The sequence below is a fragment of the Gadus chalcogrammus genome, chromosome 8 (assembly GCF_026213295.1).
Source record: "Gadus chalcogrammus isolate NIFS_2021 chromosome 8, NIFS_Gcha_1.0, whole genome shotgun sequence".
Lineage (NCBI taxonomy): Eukaryota > Metazoa > Chordata > Actinopteri > Gadiformes > Gadidae > Gadus > Gadus chalcogrammus.
This window is the reverse complement of record NC_079419.1, coordinates 16,709,780-16,727,162: the sequence shown is the minus strand read 5'-3', so window position 1 is coordinate 16,727,162 and position 17,383 is coordinate 16,709,780. Positions and strand designations below refer to the sequence as shown.

The window sequence follows — 17,383 nt, the reverse complement described above, 5'->3', positions numbered from 1 at the left end:
AGTGAAAATAGAAAGTGCTGAAAAGGCTTGGTATTTGCCGATCTAAAATATGTATTTTTTTTTTTACAGTGCTGTGGAGTGAAAAGATGACATCCGCGAGTAGCATTTGATAAAATATTTATTTACATGTGACTGAATAAATAGTGTAAATAAATGTATCATTAAAACAAAAATATGCATCCACCAACAATGAATCAACATATTGAAAATTGAAACTGCACAATTAACAATCAAGATCTACAGCGATTAAATAGTTCAGATAATGAATGTAGGCTTTGGATGATACAAAATAATACACATGTGTATGCTTCCAATCTTGATAAAATCAGTGACATAAATAAATACAACATAAATATGAAGGCATACCAAAACAATTAAAACAATGAATTTAATTAATTAGTCAATAATTGTGTTGCATCTAGCAATCAGCACTAAATAGACAATACAAAGGAAATCCCTTTGGGCATCCATTGGAGCGATTATGGTATTAAAAAGTCCTTCTTCATGTTAGTATTCTTATTGAAGGTGCAATTTGTGGAGAGTTAGAGTTGAGATCTTTCGCGTTGAATCCTGTGAAACCAGCCTTTCTTCATATGGTAAAGTCTCTTGCTGAATTCACAGCTGGTAACATAATACAAGGGGATTCAGTTCATAAAGACTTAGCCCTCAACAAGACACTTCTGGAGCTCATTTTCAAGGTCCAGCATTGACTTCTGCTCTTCTTCGTCATCGTCATATTCCCCCTCCTCCTCCTCCTCTCCGTCACATTCATCCGGAAGGGTCTCCTCGCCCGTGTTTGGGAACAGCCCTTGCCCCAGGAACGCTGCGGGACTCTGCTGGTTGTCGTGTTGCAAACCTGGAGAAGATGAAGAGAGCCTTCAGTACTTCATGTACTAGGCAGAATAATGTAGTGGCTAGGATGTTTGACTCCCAGCCGGAAAGCTACTGGGTTAGATTCCCAATATCCAATGCATACCTGTAGGCAGCTAATTCGTACCTGCTCCTTGATGACATACATTCACTGTAATTCTCTTTGGATATCTGCCAACACCCAATACAATGTAAGCATCTGTAAGTAATGTGCTGCTGATCTACTTACACTGGCTGTAAGGGATCACCTCGTTCCAGCTGTACTCGGCCAGAGAGATGGGCTGGCTGACCCAGGACTGCAGCAGGAGCTGGTCAAGGGTCATCCTCTTCTCCGGCTCAGGCTGCAGCATGTCTGACAACATGTCATGCAGATCTTGAACAGAGAAGACAGACAAGAAGCACAATTATGATCAAATAGGAAAGAATGTGTCACATACAAAAGAAAATCCTGTTACTTCCCAGATCCTCTAACAACAGAGCTCTCAAGTTTACGATTCATGGTCATTATCTGAATAACCCGTATCTCTTGTCTACCAGTCTCACCCAGTAATGGGAGGGTCTCAAAAACCGCGCCACTGGGATGTCTATTGGCGAGTAAGAGGTGGTGGTGGTGTACCTGTGGATATGTCGAATGGAGGTTTGAGTCTGGCCTGCAGGATCTCCTCCACACCACAGAAGGGGTTTTCACTGAACAACAGTGTGTAAAGCAGAACCCCCAAGGACCACATCTCCAGCTCTGGACCCTTGTAACTATACACAAAATACACACACGTACACAAACATGAACAGAAAGACACTGCAGAGATGGATCAATAAAGTAACTACTTTGAAATGCTCAGATTGGTGTGATTAATTATTGACCAGTGATCGTGGACAGACTCAGACTGGAATAGTACCGGGACCTTACATCAGCCAGGCTAGTCAATAAAACTAATACCCAGTGAGGTGATAAAGGGTGTGTTTGTAAACATTTGTCTACATCTCCTTCTCACCCGCTCAGTTGACAGAAGTAGGCTCAGCATTGCACTCTGGAATGAGTTTGTTTCAGTGTAAAGACTTCATTCATGCAAAGATAATCATTTAACCGTCCACACCTCACTGTAAAAGCTATTACCCAGCCCGCCCTAAAGAACATACATACACATTGCTAGGCAAGTTAAAAGCAATGCCATGGCCCATGGGTGGATGAGGTCATTCATCAACGGCAGTGAATTATGCGTTAACAGCCAGACAGAGAAGAGAAGCGAGCTGCTCCTGGGGGGTCTGTGTACGTACGGGGTTCCCTGCAGCACCTCGGGGGAGCAGTATTCCAGCGTGCCGCAGAACGTGTAGAAGAGCTTCCCGGGCGCCAGCACAGCGGCCGAGCCGAAGTCGATGAGCCGGATGTGGAAGCAGGTGTCTATGATGATGTTCTCGTCCTTGATGTCCCGGTGAAGGACGTTCTTGCTGCGCAGGTAGAACACCGCTGCCACCAACTGGAGAAGCACAACGCTGGCCAATGAGACACTTAGAGAGCAAACATGGCTTTTGTTTTGAAGTGGTAATATGTCATATATGATTGTGAACAAGGGAATCCATGCCATCAGTTACTAAAAAAATTAAGATAGATATATACATGCTTCAATATTTGTATTTTAATTCATTGTTCGGGACGAGTAGATGCTTTGTATATTTGTACTTTTCAATATATTTTCTTGATTTAATTGTATGCCAATATTTTGTCGATTATTAAATAATCTCTGTATGCGTCCCGTTTAATATTGTCCTGAACCCATGGAGCCTAGCTGGTCATCAAGGAGTCATCTAATGGAGATCCTTATAATAAACAAATTAACACAGAAGAGCTTGCTCCGCCGATGAGACCAGGCTCTGCTGTGCGGCGTACCTGTCTGAAGATGTAGCTGGCCAGGGCCTCGTCCAGCCTGGGCTGTTTGTCTATGAACTCAAACAGATCCAGGCCCTCCCCGTGCTTCTCCATCACCAGCTGGAAGTAGCTGCTGTTCTCAAACACCTCCAGCACCTGCAGACAGAACACACACGGGTCACTCAAGTCACTGACGGGGCATGACTAGAATTACTAAAAGTTACTAAAATGCACCCATTTTTTCAGTTTATAATTGTTTCAAATAGATTTCCAATAGATAGTAAGAAGAGTTTAATCGATAGCTCAACATTCCTGAGGTAAAATAGCACTAATCATCAATAATCACAGACTACACAGAGAAAGTCCACAGAAGAACAAAACAAGCCCTGTGTATAGAATATTTGCTGGGTACAATTTTGTATATATTCCACCTCCTATGTAGCCTCATGAGACCATGAAGATACTTAGGTTTGTAATGAATATCAGTCTGGCCTTCACGGGCCAGGAATTGATTTCTACATATGGAACCAACCTAACGTTAAAAAAACTTCAGGCAATCAGAATCTCTCCTTTCGCTCTTGGTTGGAGGTAAAGCAAAAACAAATTATCCTCAGAGAAAAGACTTTGGTGCAGATTTCCTTTATGCAATGAATTGCAATGTGTAAGATGGAGCCTCTCCGTTAGTAGGCAGGAGATGAAACATAGAAAACTCAATAACGGTGTTCTGTCCACCAACTGGCGGCGCAACTGCGGTACACTCACTAGCGTAGCTCGGCTGGCAGGGTGCCCAGGGTGGGAGGGGTTTTGGGAGTGTCAAACGTAAGATTCTTGTAGCAAAGATGGGTACGCGCTGACCAGCATTATTCTTTTTGTAGAATAAAACAGTTATAGGATGTGATAAAAATATTGAAATCACTTTTGATTTTTAGTTACTTGAAATGTAACACATTCAACTTCTATTTTGACAAAACAATTTGGATTGTGCCGTAGATTGCTACACTTTGCTGGTTTAGAAAAAATAAAATGAATGAAAATGTGGAAATGTTAGGATTATGTGTAGGCTTTCTTGTGCAAGTGAGCTTGCTAATCTTCTCTGTATCGATCCTATCGATTATCTGTACTAAATTAATGAGTACCACTATTAATTATTGATGCTTGTCAGACTGCGTGGTCCTTGTTCATCATGAACTGAAACTCCCAACCCATAGCACTGATCGGACCTAAAGGGGACATATTATACCACCAGGTGGCATTGGCCATTACAAGTCGTATTGAAAATGTCCAGTTTCTGACATCACAGGTGGGCATGTCAACCTAGATGTGTGCTGGATAGATCAGTCTACCAGCCTACCCAATGGACTGTAGCAAACGTTGCTCATCTATCCGTCATACATCTAGGTGGACACGCCCACCTGTGATGTCAGAAGAGGCACATTTTCAAAGCGGCTTGTAATGACTAATCAAACTCACACATGGTAGTATAATATGTCCCCTTTAACATATTTAGAAAAGGCTTTCTCCAGGCTGAAGGCCAGACAGTTCTTGCCTTGAGCCTTACGGGATTGGTCTCCCGTGGCTACTTCATAAAGGGAAAATATTCAATAATCTCATTTGATCATAGTCCAGGACTTGAATGGTGGTCTACCTTGACGATGTTGTGGTGCTGCATGCGGGTCAGTATGGCAATCTCCTGGCTGACCCGCCCCAGCATGGGGTCCTCCACCCAGCATTCGCTCACCACCCGGGCCTTCTTGATGAACTTCACCACCACCTGCACCCACAGCCAAGAGGATCAAATCAACAACCCCACTACTGCTGGTTCATATGCCAATGCTGCATGACGCTGGCAGGGAAGGGTTGCTTGTACTAGTAGATTTGTTTCATTCACCAGAAGCTTATGACGCATGCAGAGGTCAGGCGTCTTGCTAAGGAATGCCTAAAGGCAGGTTGTGGGGATTAACCCTTTTGGTTGAAAGTCAACAACCTAACAACTCCACCATCCTGACAGGTTTCCATGGCAAAGGGAGCATGTAGCTTCTTAATGGGGACTTCCTCACCTCCTGGCCATCGCAGCACCTCAGCGCTTTCCAGACGAAGCCGAAGGCTCCTTTCCCCACAGCCTTGAGGGGCTGATACTCCTCCTCAAACTGTCCGTTGCACGCCTGGGACTGGTCCAGGTCCATGGTGGAGCGCAGGATGTCCCCGTGGACGGACTCTACAATCCTCTGGGAGACCAAAAGAAACAAATATAAGACAATGGTTAGTTGCCCTCAACCCATGTTGATACGGAGAAAAATGGGTCCTTTCCCCAAGGGGAAAGGATCATGGATGGGGATTCATCTGTGTAGTTAGTAGTAATAATGCCCACCGCTCCAAGACTGCTGCCCGAGTTGTCGCGCAGCGAGGACTGCATCAGCGCCCCCTGCTGGCCAGGCACGCTCAGCCACACGCAGAACATGGAGGTGCCGTCGGGGAGGTCTGCTCTACACACGTCACACTGGACATCTGAGGAGACAGCACAGATAGAATTTAGCACACACACATTCAAAACATATAGAGGTAGCGACAGGAATCAGGGAAAAGGAATTTGAGAATAAATAGTGTGAGGGTACCAACCTATTCTGGAACCATCCCTATGGTAGGCGCTTCCCTCATATTGTCCTTCGCCGATCTCTTCAGCGCCCGGGGACAGTACGCAGCTGCTGGCCCTCGTCTTCTTGGGAGTGGACGTGGCGGGGATCTCGGGCGACACCTGCATCTTGCCGTTGGTTCCTTGGCCCTGGCCGTTGTCGATGGACGAGAGGGTGGTCCACTGGCCCTGCCCCCCTTCCTCCCGCTGACCCGGCCCCCCAGGCGGGGGATCTCCGCCGGGCCCCGTGTCCTGGGAGTCCTCCACCACGAAGGGGGACGGCGTGCGCAGGAGCTCCGCGGTGTCTTCGCCGCTGCCGCCGCCGTCGAGGATCTCCATGCTTCCCGCACTCAGGTCCAGGTCCAGTGCCACCATGGCCCGGACCACCTGGTCGTCGCTGGTGTGGAGGTCCGGCATGCAGCTGGCCGAGTCCAGCACCAGGGCAGAGCAGGTGTCCACCGCCTCCTCCTCCTGGCATGGCTTGGGAGAGGTGGAGACGCCCATATGGCCGGCAAACGTCTCGCAGAAGCCAGACGATGACCTGCGATCAAGTGGGCAGAAGGAAGCTGTTATGGAATCGATCAAGGCACGTTCGACACTTTCCATCTCTGGCTTTGTCTCACTGGCAGTGCGAGATTTTTAGGACCAAGTTCATGTTTCAAAATGATCTGAAGATAGACAGTTGATGCTTCAACATTATGCTTAAACATTATTATACACATTGGATGTGTAGTATTGTAAATCTATAAAGTACACCTAATGGCCTAATGCATCTTCAATGTAATGAGGACCTTTGAGGGCTGAGGGTTAGAGGGTGCTGTGGATGGATGGAGACAGTTCCAGATGAAAGACCTCTGACGGGGGCTATGCTTCCTGGCTCTGCTCACCTGCTCCCCATGGAGATGATCTCAAAGCTGGAGTCATGAAGGTTACAGCCACCGGGGCGCTGGCAGGTCCCCGCTCTGCCGCTGGTGCAGACACCAGGCCTGGCAACAGCTTTGATGACCGTGTCTGAGAAGACACAAACAAAGGTTAAAGAACCGTGGAGATTAATTTATGCGGTTTTAGAATAGATTTGATCATTTGCAGGCTCCAAACACAAGAACTCAAATTATTCCCCTGAAATCAAAAGCAACAGTTTTCATTGAACAGGGGGCCGCGGAGCTAATTTAGTGAGAGAACCGAGAGCATGTGAGCAGAGTGTAGCGGGCATAATCTAAAAAGAGGAGCTACACTTGGAACACTGCAATTTGTGCCCGCTAGCTAGCTCATTAGTTATGGCGTGTAAGCTTTTCCCAAAAATAAACAACCAAAATGCGATTATTGTCTATTAATATATATAAAAAAATTGTCAACATTAATAATGTTTTCCTCAGGGTTGAAAGACATTAACACAAAAGCAGAGCGATAAGGAGGAAATCTCTCCGCTGGCGTTTCCATACCTGGGATGACCTCGATGACAGAGTGGTCGTCCCTCCGGGGGGCTTGCCGTCCCGGGGAACCTCCCTGCGCGGGGTCCAGGCAGAGGGCGTCTCCCTGAGGGGACTCCACATAGGCGAAGGTCACGAGCAGCGCCTGGGTGTCGTCGGCACACCCCAGCAGGCTTCTGCCTCCGCCCCCCGCACCGGCACCGCCCAGCTCGGCCTCCACCGCCTCCATCAGCTCTGCGGTGTCGTTCATCCTGTGATGGGGAAACGGAAGAAAGAACAAAACATGTTTGAGAATTCCAAATTTCGTTCCCATGGGACTGGTTCCCAAAGCTTGGATATATGGGAATGGGGTCATTGGGAAAGCTAGTTATTTCAAGGCACATGAAAGAAAACTTTTTTTAAAAAAGGTTGGAGGGCCCCCGTAACATCCCCACATGTACAAGAAGACTGCCTAATGATTTGTGCCCACGAGCCAACGACCAAGTGTGCAATGCTCATACCACAGACTTTGAGATTCACAGGCAGATGATGAGGGGTTTTAATGATGTCTGAAAAGCAGTCGGGATCCCAAGCCAAATAAGGTAGGGGAATCCGTTTATTGAGGGAACTCAGGGCACACATGAGGGAGAGGCACTCACGTGGCCATGGGCGTGGAGGTGACGGTGGGCGCGGTCAGGGTAGAGGGCGCGCTGTCTGTCTTCTCCAGCCTGGCGCCGTTCCCCGTGAAGATCTTGCCCCGGCCCGCGGGGCTTCGGCTGAGGGCGGCCTGCTGGACCGTGAGCATGTCCCCCGCCACCAGCAGAGAGGGGTCTGGGGAGACACCATGGACGGCCATGCATGACTCACACGCGTCCTGACAAGCCAAGTACGTCGTTGGGTGCTTGGTACATGAGAGTGGAATTTGATAGCTAAACTTGTTATATTGATATGACAGGCCCAAAGTCTGAGTGACCACCACTCACTATGTGAATGTGGATTAACTATCAGAATTGTATCAGTATTTCAGTGTTACCATATAGTAACTTGGTATTTATAAAGAAATGCAGGATGACAACCAAATACTATCCAAGAGACAGAAGGCTAATTATGTCTGAATTAATGTGGATAGAAACAAAGCAAACCTTTCCCTGGGTTGACTTTGTCTGTCCGGGCCGATGGCTTACTGGGGCGGCTGATGGGGCTTCCAGGGTCTGAACCATTAGCGTAACCATCTAGTTACGGGACACAAGGAGGGGAAATTTTTGTACATGTAAATTTAGCCGTCCAAGTCAAAGCGTGTAATATTAGAGAAATCAGAGAAGCAGTATCCTTTAATGCTTTGCACATTTTCTGATCACACAAGCGATACAACGGGTAAAAGGAATTAAGGCAACGCAAGGAGCACAAGTTGGGAGAGGTTTACCTGACGAGGCTCTGGGTATGTCCCCCACTCGGGGTAGACACAGGGGACTGGCCTCTCCGTACGACTCACACATCCAACCGTAGAAACCAGGCATCAGGAAGGTGACCCTCTGTGAACGTCACACCAACGAGAGACTTCAGCGTGTCCACAATGAATACGTGACGCAAGCATACAGTGATCTGCAGACGTTCCCCCAAACGGCCGGGTGGGCGTGGGGCTCCCCTCACCTTGGCGAGCAGCTCCTCCTCTGTGTAGCCCAACAGGCTGAGGGCCAGGAGGCCGTGGATGGAGGAGATGGAGCCGTCTGGCCGCAGCAGGAGGAGGCTGCTCAGGGGGGCGAACGCCCACGCGGTCCCCGAGTAGACGGGGGCGGAGGGGGGTGGGACGGCGGCCGAGAGGCCCAACAGGTTTGGGTCTTAATAGAAAAAGCACCACAGGGACGGGTCAGCTTTGTCTTGGATAGATGTTCTTTTCAAAAAAAGATCAAAAAGGTGATTTGATATAAGAAAAAAGGGCCAGGGAAAACATCATACTGCCAGCCATTTCAAGATTCAGAATCTATGCAGTAGACCCCGCCCCCCTCCCTCTGAACCTTTCATTTCTGTGAACGTCTTACCGGGAGATGGTTCTGTCCTCTGAGGCTGCTCAGAGCCCCCCAGGTCGGAGGCCAGTGGATCGGTACCCTCTCCACTGGCCAGGTCACGGGGGGCTCGCCCACACACCACCTCCCCCTGCAGCCGGACACACAGCGGGACCACCGTGCCCTTTCTGCTCCGCCCACACACTTTCTGCATCCTCTGCATCTAAGCAACAGAAGTATCCATTTAGACATATCAAAGATGGTGTTGTACAGTTCAGTGTTGCCATGGCAGCACTTTAGTTTATTTGGCGGTGTTGTGAGTCGTGATGGGTGCTTACTTTGGATATGACATGACCCTGAACAGGGATTTGTAACTCAGGGATTAACTTCATAATAGACAGGCCGGTCAACTCCTCAGCCCGGAGGTATCCATGGAGATGGGCAAACACTGCGTCACAGCTGATGATGACGCCCTGGATATGCAAACAATACAGTAGATAAGACAAAGATTTTGTTTCATTGGCAAAAGTACAAAAAATTGTAAGCTGGGAGTTTCCTTAGAAATTAAATACAATCATAAATACATCATTGATGTGAATCTATTGTGGAATAAATGCTAAGAAAAACAAAGCCAGAAATATATAAATATTCCAATTACATCTTGTGCCAAAGAAATGGAGGCAGATATCCTCTCCACTTGTTCCATGGTGATGAGCCAGTGTTGCTGCCCATCTTGGATCCGCTTCTGGGCACATACAGACACAGGCACCTCCCCAGACAAGGTCATCGCATCAACCTTAAAGGAGCGAACAGAGAGGCAAACTAAGAAAAACACTTGCAAGAGGGTGGAGCACTAAGCAATAAGATGACACTAGTTATACAAGCATTTCCACACCACTTTGCTACAGATCGCTGAAACGCTGCTGTCTGGCTGCAGGTAGTGTTCACTCAGGGCTTTGTCCAGCACCTGGCTGGTCTTCCTCAGGACTGCGCACAACTTCTTCCCGGTCAGCTCATGCACAGAACACTCAAACAGCCTGCAGGCCTGCTGGTTGGCTGCCAAGATCTGTCAATAAATAATAAACATAGGCAACACTTTACTTTGAAGACGCTTTTATCCAACGTGACTTAGAGTGATTTTTCATAAACATGTCAATATAGAAGTCACCATTGGGTAGGCTGCCAATATTAGGGTTAGAACCCAGTCAAACAACCTTACCACTAGACTATTAGTTTTCTATTATTTAAGTTTTAGTTACTATAAACTCTTTACTTTGCGAAATTCCCAGCAAGGTCAAGACCTTGTAATCTAGCCTAACCCACAATACCTCTCTGGTTATGTGGTCCACGGTGAGGATGGCCTTGTTAGGGTTGATGACAGCTTGGGGTCCTGAGACCACTTCATTATCCCCAGAGGTCAGCTGTCTAAAGAGGCTTTCTTCCATCTCAAACGGCGAGAATGGAAGGGGTAATGATCCGTGATGAGACCCATGGGGGTCGCGGTGGAGGACGGAGATCTGGATGTTGCGGGATGCCACTGAACTCCCTGCATTCAAGCAATAACCTGACGACCAAATAGATGTCGCACATACATTTATCATCCAGTAGTACAGATACACAGAGTCAGGTGAAATTAATGAACCCATTATTAGAGGTTTATTATTTGTATTGTAATAAACTAATGAATTATTCTAAATTATTTTTGTAGTAGAAATACAAAATATTATCTAGCAGTAAAACGGATTGTTACCACCTGGCTACTGACCGTTTTTGCGCAGTGGTCGTCGAGCAGAAGGGTAGGATTTGTTCAGGTCATACTCATCCTCCTCCACATACTTTGAGGCGAAACCAGGGACCACACAAATAGTATCTCCTTTGACGGGTTCATGGCTCCGTGCAGGACGTGCCTCGTTCCAGGACATTGTCTGTGAGCAACTCAAGGGAGACTATAGCACAGGATACAGAACTACAAAACTAGCCTTGCTGGACTCATCTGCAGACTACCAAAACAGCATTAAAGATATTAAAAAGGAGCAAGTAGCCAAAAACTCTCCGAAAGATACAACTTGTACGGTTCACAAGGCACTGGTCAAATAGTTTGCCATATTAAGCGTCTGTGAGGACCCTACTCATGTTACCTACTCGGCGCTAGGTGTTGTTTCTGTGTGTAGCTACACGCAGCAGCAGCTCTGTGTTTGTTTTGTACAGGAAGATACGAGTCGCCGCCGCAACTGGAATTGAGTAAATGCAAATGAACCGTATATTTTTGGTCACAGCGTTCATGTGGGTTTTCTCGCAAAACTAAAAAAACAAAACTGTTTCTATTACTTATTCGTTGTTTTGTTTTACTGACTTCTTACTGCAGCAGATTTTGGAATACGCGGGCTTGAGCGCGGTTTCAGGAAGTTTCAGGAAGAGGCAACTTTGAACCACTTCCGGGTAGCTGTCCAATGGGTGCGCGTTCCATGTTTGTGTGTCGCTGCTTCTGTTTCTATGGAAACTAGCCGTGCCAGTCACCTCACCCGCACCAGGCGGACCGGACTTTGATGATAGCTTCTTTGGAACTTGGACACGGTTACATACTTTGTTCAAATTACAATGAATAATGAAAACGAAAAGGATTCAAGAAATGCACAAAGAAAATATTATACAGCATTTATTTGGCTGTACAAATGCAACAACAAACACCGATAATTCACATTTTATTAGACCGGAAGCTTAAATTGAACAAACATCATTGCCATAGCTAAACAGGCTTCAGGGAGATGATGGAAAGTTCCTGGTGCAATGGGTGCAGGTGGTTGACGTTGTATTCAGTGGATGTTAATGTGTCTGGATTTTCCCTTAACTTCCCATTTTCCATTAACTTTCCTCATCATATATCAACAAAACAGACAAAAAAAAAAAGTCTGACATTGTTATCATCCACCCAAAATCCGACTGGGTTTAAATTGTAATTTCACTACTGCAGAGGGTTAAGAAATATACAATAATCATACATTAAAAAAGTAATTACTGAAACACATGGAGATAAAAACATGTTCTGACACAGCTGCTTATGAAGGAAAATAGATATAACAGTCTATACAGATATTTTCAATGAAACTTAGCTCATTTAGTGTTGTAATTAATGTGAACTATAAGGAACCGTCTATCATGTACTAAAACATTTCATTATAAAACACCTTATTTTCAACCAGCCTACTGCGGTCGCAAGCAGTTGTCAGTTTGGCATGTGTGATCCGGTCTCTTTTGGCCAGGCACTATACTTTATCACAGTCTTCATACGCAACACCAACAGAGTAAACAACTTGTCATGTACATCGCGGGCAGTCTGGAACACATGTTCTGTTCATTATAGATCCGTCCGTTCTTTAACACCAGTTCATGGGATGCAGTTGCTCTCACAGTTGTATTTTATTTAAATGACATAGAAACGTCGCTCCAGGCAGATATGCTTCCATGCATTTATTTTTTCTGACAAGCTGAGTGAAAAGTTTTCGGTTTAAAGAGTTTTCCTGTAAAGTATGTTTTGGATTAGAAGCTTCTACTGTTGTTGGCGCTGATGTTAGGGCTGTAATATCGTTTTTTTTTTTTTTTTTAAGCAGTTTTTAGGTCAGTTTACTAAGATGTACAGGCCAGTTGGCAGTAACTGGATCTACTGGCCAGCTGGTGTAGCTAAAGCATGCATGCTTTATCAAGGAGTTAAATTTACAATAATCAATAATAGTTACTGGTTCATATGGAGGGGGCGACATTAGTGAAGCACAATATTCGCTGCACAGTCACACATACACGGGCACATGCATGCACACGCACCGACACACAAACACACACTGACATACACACAGACACACATACACGCACAAACACACGCATACATTCAGTAAAATAGACACACACCCAAACACACACACACACACCCACACACACACACACACACACACACACACACACACACACACACACACACACACACACACACACACACACACACACACATAAATACAAACACACATTCACACATAAATACACACCCACGCATACATCCATATATACATACAAACACACACACACACACACACACATATGGGCACATATGTATGTGCCATGGCTATGAGAGGTGAGCTTTGATTGGCTATATTCAGAAACAGTTCTGGAGAGGAATCCTAAGGGTTGTAATCCTTCTTACTGTGGGGACGGTTGCCAAGTAAATTATCCACTTCAGAGGCAATTCCTGTTGTCATCTTCGGAATCACCTGTCGTGACAAAATAAAAACATTTTTACTTTAGGTAAGGAATAAGTCAAGTTTCATTGCATAGTTCCTGATCACATTGGATGCATTTTCGATGCATTTGGATGTCTAAATGTTCCACCATTCACAAGAACCTTGAATTATACACTGAGATGAATCAATGGCCTAGCATGCATTAGATGCAGAGTAGGAACCATACCATGGCATACCAAAATAAAATAATAAATAAACACCCATAAGGACATAAAAACAATTAAAAGGCAGGCTGTACAGGTAAGGTCATGTAAGTTTCAGCTCCCATCATTCACGGCCAAACCACTAGTAATGCATTGTCTAGAGTTGTTTACAGTATATCAGTGTGAGGGCCCCCCCCATGTACCTGAATGGCCCCCAGGTTCTCTGTTAGCTGGACGGGGTTGGAGGAGCCCAGCAGCACTGAGCTCACACCCTCATTTCTCAGACACCAGGCTGGATTATAGAAAAATAGAAACACAATGGATATTATAATATACATGAAGAACAACTTGACATTAATGGTCACAAGGCAAAAAGCTGTAATGAAAATCTAGAATCAAAGTTATTCAAAAGTCATAAAATAATAGCACATGAATCAAAAGGATGAATACCAACAGACCCTAGAGCCAGGATAAACAGCCGCCGTCATAAACACTATATAATATTAATCTGCTTGGGCAGATTGGTCCTTTATAGTATCAAAGACATGGTGGCCAGTAACGAGACAGTTGATAGTGCGTGTAATTTGTTTTCCCCCTGGCTCTTTTGGTTTCCTTGTACCTATGGCTAGCTGTGGCAGGGTGCAGCCGAGCTTCTCAGCGATGTGAGTCAGCTCCTTCAGTTTGGCCTGCTGCTTCCTCCCATCCTCGCTCGTTATCTTCTCACGCAGCCACTGGTATGGCTGCAGCCAATCACCATGGAGAGGGAAACAGTTAAAGACGGTTCGGGAAATGCTTGATGGATTTATTATGCCTTGACACAGACCGTGATCATGAAATACTCATGATGATTGCCAGTAGGATTGCCACAAACAGGAAGGAGATGCATACATTATACATTTGACAGTTACTTTAGACAGGGAAACTGACTACCAACAGACAACAAAACAAAGAAGGCAAACAATAGTCCAATTAAAAAATAACTACATTATTCTCTATTGATCTCTACAGTATTCCATGTGTGTCATATTGATGTGTTGCATGCCAGAAAGAAGGGTGAAGAATGTTTGAACCTTCATAGAGGCTCTGGACGTTTCTGGGATGCCGTTGTCATACTTCCCTGTGATGATCCCACAGGCCAATGGAGACCACGAGACCACACCCACACCTGGGACAGCCAATCAGAAAATAGAATAAACACAGCCACAAATTACTTCAGAATTATTATTTTTTTCGGAATGTGTCAGATGAGCCCCCTTCCAGTTGGTATAATTTAACAATTAAGAAGACTCAATATCAGTATTCTGTCCACTCAAACGACCCTAATGCGATCTAGCATAGCTCGGCTGACTGGGTGGCGTGATTGGGAGGAGTTTGGGGAATGTCGATAGTACGATTCCTATAAACAAAGAGATAGGTAAGGGCTGGCCAGTATTTCTTAATTGTAGAATATATCAGTTTTAGGATGTGGTTTTATTGATAACATTATTGAAATCCCTATCAATCAACATTGACTACAGATTGGTCCAGGTTATTTAAAGCTACAAGCTAGTTGAAATGTAACACACTGTGGCTTTAATATTTCAGGAATATATTTAACATAACTTGCCAATCTTGTGATAGAGCTCTGGGAGCTGAGTCTCCACCTTTTCCCGCTGGAAGAAGTGATACTCGGCCTGCTCACACACTGGAGGGATGAGGTTGAACTGCCGGGCTACAGAGTACGCCTCCTGCATCATTGGGGAGGACCAATGAAAAAACACAAGATAGGAAGGGAGGTCAAATATGAAGCAAGGCGGACATCAAAGCACTATTTTCATTCCACATGGATTCAGTCTCCTGACCTACCTTCGCCTTCAAAATAAAATATACTGATATCTGTTTCCAAAGAGATGTACAGAAATCAGGAGAATTATATTATCATGGATGATCAGGTTGTGCATTAGGCATCATGTAAGTGAGCCATCCAGATGAAGGGGATCATATTGGGCTTGTATGAGTTAAAGTGACTCACCATGATTTCCATGGCAGACCAGCGTGATGTGCCCCAGTACATGGACATGCCCTGGTTGATTACATGCGTCATGGCCCTCACGATCTCTGTGGGGGACAGAGAGTGTGTTTGCTCAGTTTGGATTTCAGCAAATCACTGACTCGGTTTTGCTCCAGAAATATGATTAATAATTATTAGAAATAAGGTGAAATGCATAATGTCGGTTTTTCTTATATTTCAATTTTTAAATCATCACTTCAGCCAAGTCAGATATGTAGTGTTTGATTTCTTGATATCTCGATAAAACAAGAGCAATGGTGCATTGCCAACGAGTGGACAGTGGATGGCATCAGCATATCTTCATTGGAAAGAAAGAAGCCGTGAGCTATGTGTCTGTGTGTGGGTGTGTGTATGGGGGTGGTTGTCGGTGTGTGTGTGTGTGTGTGTGTGTGTGTGTGTGTATTTATGTGTGTGTGTCTGTGTGTTTTTTGTGTGCGCATGTGCATGTGTGTGGATGTGTTTGAGTGTGTGTGTGTGTGTGTGTGTGTGTGTGTGTGGTAGCTAGTGTGTGCTTGTGCATGTGTGTGTGTGTGTGTGTGTGTGTGTGTGTGTGTGTGTGTGTGTGTGTGTGTGTGTGTGTGTGTGTGTGTGTGTGTGTGTGTGTGTGTGTGTGTGTGTTTCTGGTAGTACGTTTGTGTATGTGCATGCTCATGTGCCGGGGTAGTTCCAGGACAGCAATTAACGAAAAATTTGGATTTACCATATTGGATTAATAAGGATTAAAAAAAACAATAGAGTACTTCAGTTAATAATCTATTAGTTAAACTAATGTATACATTTAGGCTCATTCATGCAATTGCTTCCCTGTTTTATACAATTTTCTGAATGCCATTACTTAATTACGACATCTGCTGATCATTAGGGAAATATACGACCTGCATGCACTGTGGGGAATGTGGAAATGACTGTAGAGAATGCAAAGCAGCATCTAATGACAAGGTTTTAAACTGTGTGTGTGTGTGTGTGTGTGTGTGTGTGTGTGTGTGTGTGTGTGTGTGTGTGTGTGTGTGTGTGTGTGTGTGTGTGTGTGTGTGTGTGTGTGTGTGTGTGTGTGTGTGTGTGTGTGTGTGTGTGTGAAAGAGAAAGTATGTGGGTGTGTGTATGCATGTGTGTGTGATAGCTAGAGAGATAGAGATAGAGAGATAGAGAGAGGGAGAGAGGGAGAGAGCATGTGTGGGTGAGGCAGGTGGGAGTATACATGAACAACAGTACATCTGTAACAAAGGGGAGGGAGTGAAATAGAGATAGATAGAGGGAGAGAGAGCGAGAGAGAGAGAGAGAGAGAGAGAGAGGGGGGAACAAGGGCAGAGAGAAATGATTGTACAGCGAGGAAGAGCCTCCAGGCTACATGTTGTTCATTAAGGACCATGAATATGTAATGTAGCACAGCTTAGGTTAGGTTAGTCACCCACAGAGGGTGGGCGGATGTCAGGTTGAAGCACAGTAGCCTCTCCCATATGTGTGTGCATTTATAAACATACACATATATATAATTTCATATGTATTTCTGTCCCTAAAGTTCCTTTCCTTTAGCCGGTGACTCACGCCCAACCACATGTTTTAGCGAGCCATAGCAAATACAAAGTTTAAGATGTGTCGGCCAAATTTCCATAAAATATTTAGAATCCACAAGCTGCACAGATGCCCACCAGAGACAGTTTTGGAGTTGGTGTTATCTCGCTGAATGTTCAGTGGATGAGTTTGGCTTAGATCTCCCGCGGGCATTGATTAGAAGCCACGTTGTCTCAAAGTTTCAATTCCATGCTGTCCTTCAACGAAGCCTTGGAAGCAGCTCATTCCCAATGCTGCTTTGCATGATGAGGATTCGATTTTTGCAGTCGAAAGGCACGGACATCTGTGATGTCTTGTGCATCACCAGGAGGTATTTTCTGGAGGCACTTGAATAATATAAAATATAGATCACTACAGAAATGTTCTGTGGTCGCAGCAATTCCTTTTCAAACCATACCAAAGATCAATAGCTAGCATTGCAAAATATCTTCAAGGTTTCAAAGCAAAAGGTGGCTTTTGTTTGTTGCACGGGTCTTGTTAAGAAAACAGCATTGATTAAAATTAATTTGTGTGTGTGTCCTAACCCTATAAGTGTTCTTTATTGTGTGGCATTC

General features: G+C 45.1%; 2 protein-coding genes across 2 annotated transcripts in view; both read right to left on the bottom strand.

Annotated features, from left to right (window-relative positions):
- Positions 1 to 86: 86 nt before the first annotated feature.
- pask (PAS domain containing serine/threonine kinase) lies at positions 87 to 11,219 on the bottom strand. Its single transcript, XM_056597601.1, has 21 exons — positions 10,541 to 11,219; positions 10,104 to 10,339; positions 9,671 to 9,841; positions 9,434 to 9,571; positions 9,114 to 9,248; positions 8,812 to 8,998; positions 8,423 to 8,610; positions 8,196 to 8,304; positions 7,915 to 8,004; positions 7,432 to 7,603; positions 6,806 to 7,044; positions 6,251 to 6,374; positions 5,351 to 5,904; positions 5,103 to 5,239; positions 4,792 to 4,959; positions 4,380 to 4,505; positions 2,756 to 2,890; positions 2,146 to 2,345; positions 1,487 to 1,620; positions 1,100 to 1,243; positions 87 to 856 (listed from the first exon to the last, which is right to left on the bottom strand). The coding sequence occupies exons 1-21, from the start codon at positions 10,695 to 10,697 to the stop codon at positions 660 to 662; spliced, it is 3,741 nt and encodes a 1,246-aa protein (XP_056453576.1). The 5' UTR covers positions 10,698 to 11,219; the 3' UTR covers positions 87 to 659.
- Positions 11,220 to 11,444: 225 nt separating this feature from the next.
- kcnab1b (potassium voltage-gated channel subfamily A regulatory beta subunit 1b) overlaps positions 11,445 to 17,383 on the bottom strand; it is a 33,386-nt gene continuing 27,447 nt past the window's right edge. The window contains exons 9-14 of the mRNA XM_056597676.1: positions 15,219 to 15,304; positions 14,814 to 14,934; positions 14,278 to 14,372; positions 13,827 to 13,947; positions 13,411 to 13,499; positions 11,445 to 13,034 (exon numbers count right to left, since the gene is read on the bottom strand). Of these exons, the coding sequence (XP_056453651.1) occupies positions 12,945 to 13,034; positions 13,411 to 13,499; positions 13,827 to 13,947; positions 14,278 to 14,372; positions 14,814 to 14,934; positions 15,219 to 15,304 (602 nt within the window). The 3' untranslated portion in view covers positions 11,445 to 12,944. The remainder of the gene's footprint in view (positions 13,035 to 13,410; positions 13,500 to 13,826; positions 13,948 to 14,277; positions 14,373 to 14,813; positions 14,935 to 15,218; positions 15,305 to 17,383) is intronic.

Bases quoted from the DNA above. Each gene is read 5' to 3' on its own strand.
- pask (XM_056597601.1), bottom strand. From the start codon at position 10,697: ATGTCCTGGAACGAGGCACGTCCTGCACGGAGCCATGAACCCGTCAAA. The intron at 9,572-9,670 runs GTGTGGAAATGC...CGCTCCTTTAAG, and splicing joins CAGCGATCTGTAGCAAAGTG to GTTGATGCGATGACCTTGTC. The intron at 4,960-5,102 runs GTGGGCATTATT...TTGGTCTCCCAG, and splicing joins CGGGCAGCAGTCTTGGAGCG to AGGATTGTAGAGTCCGTCCA.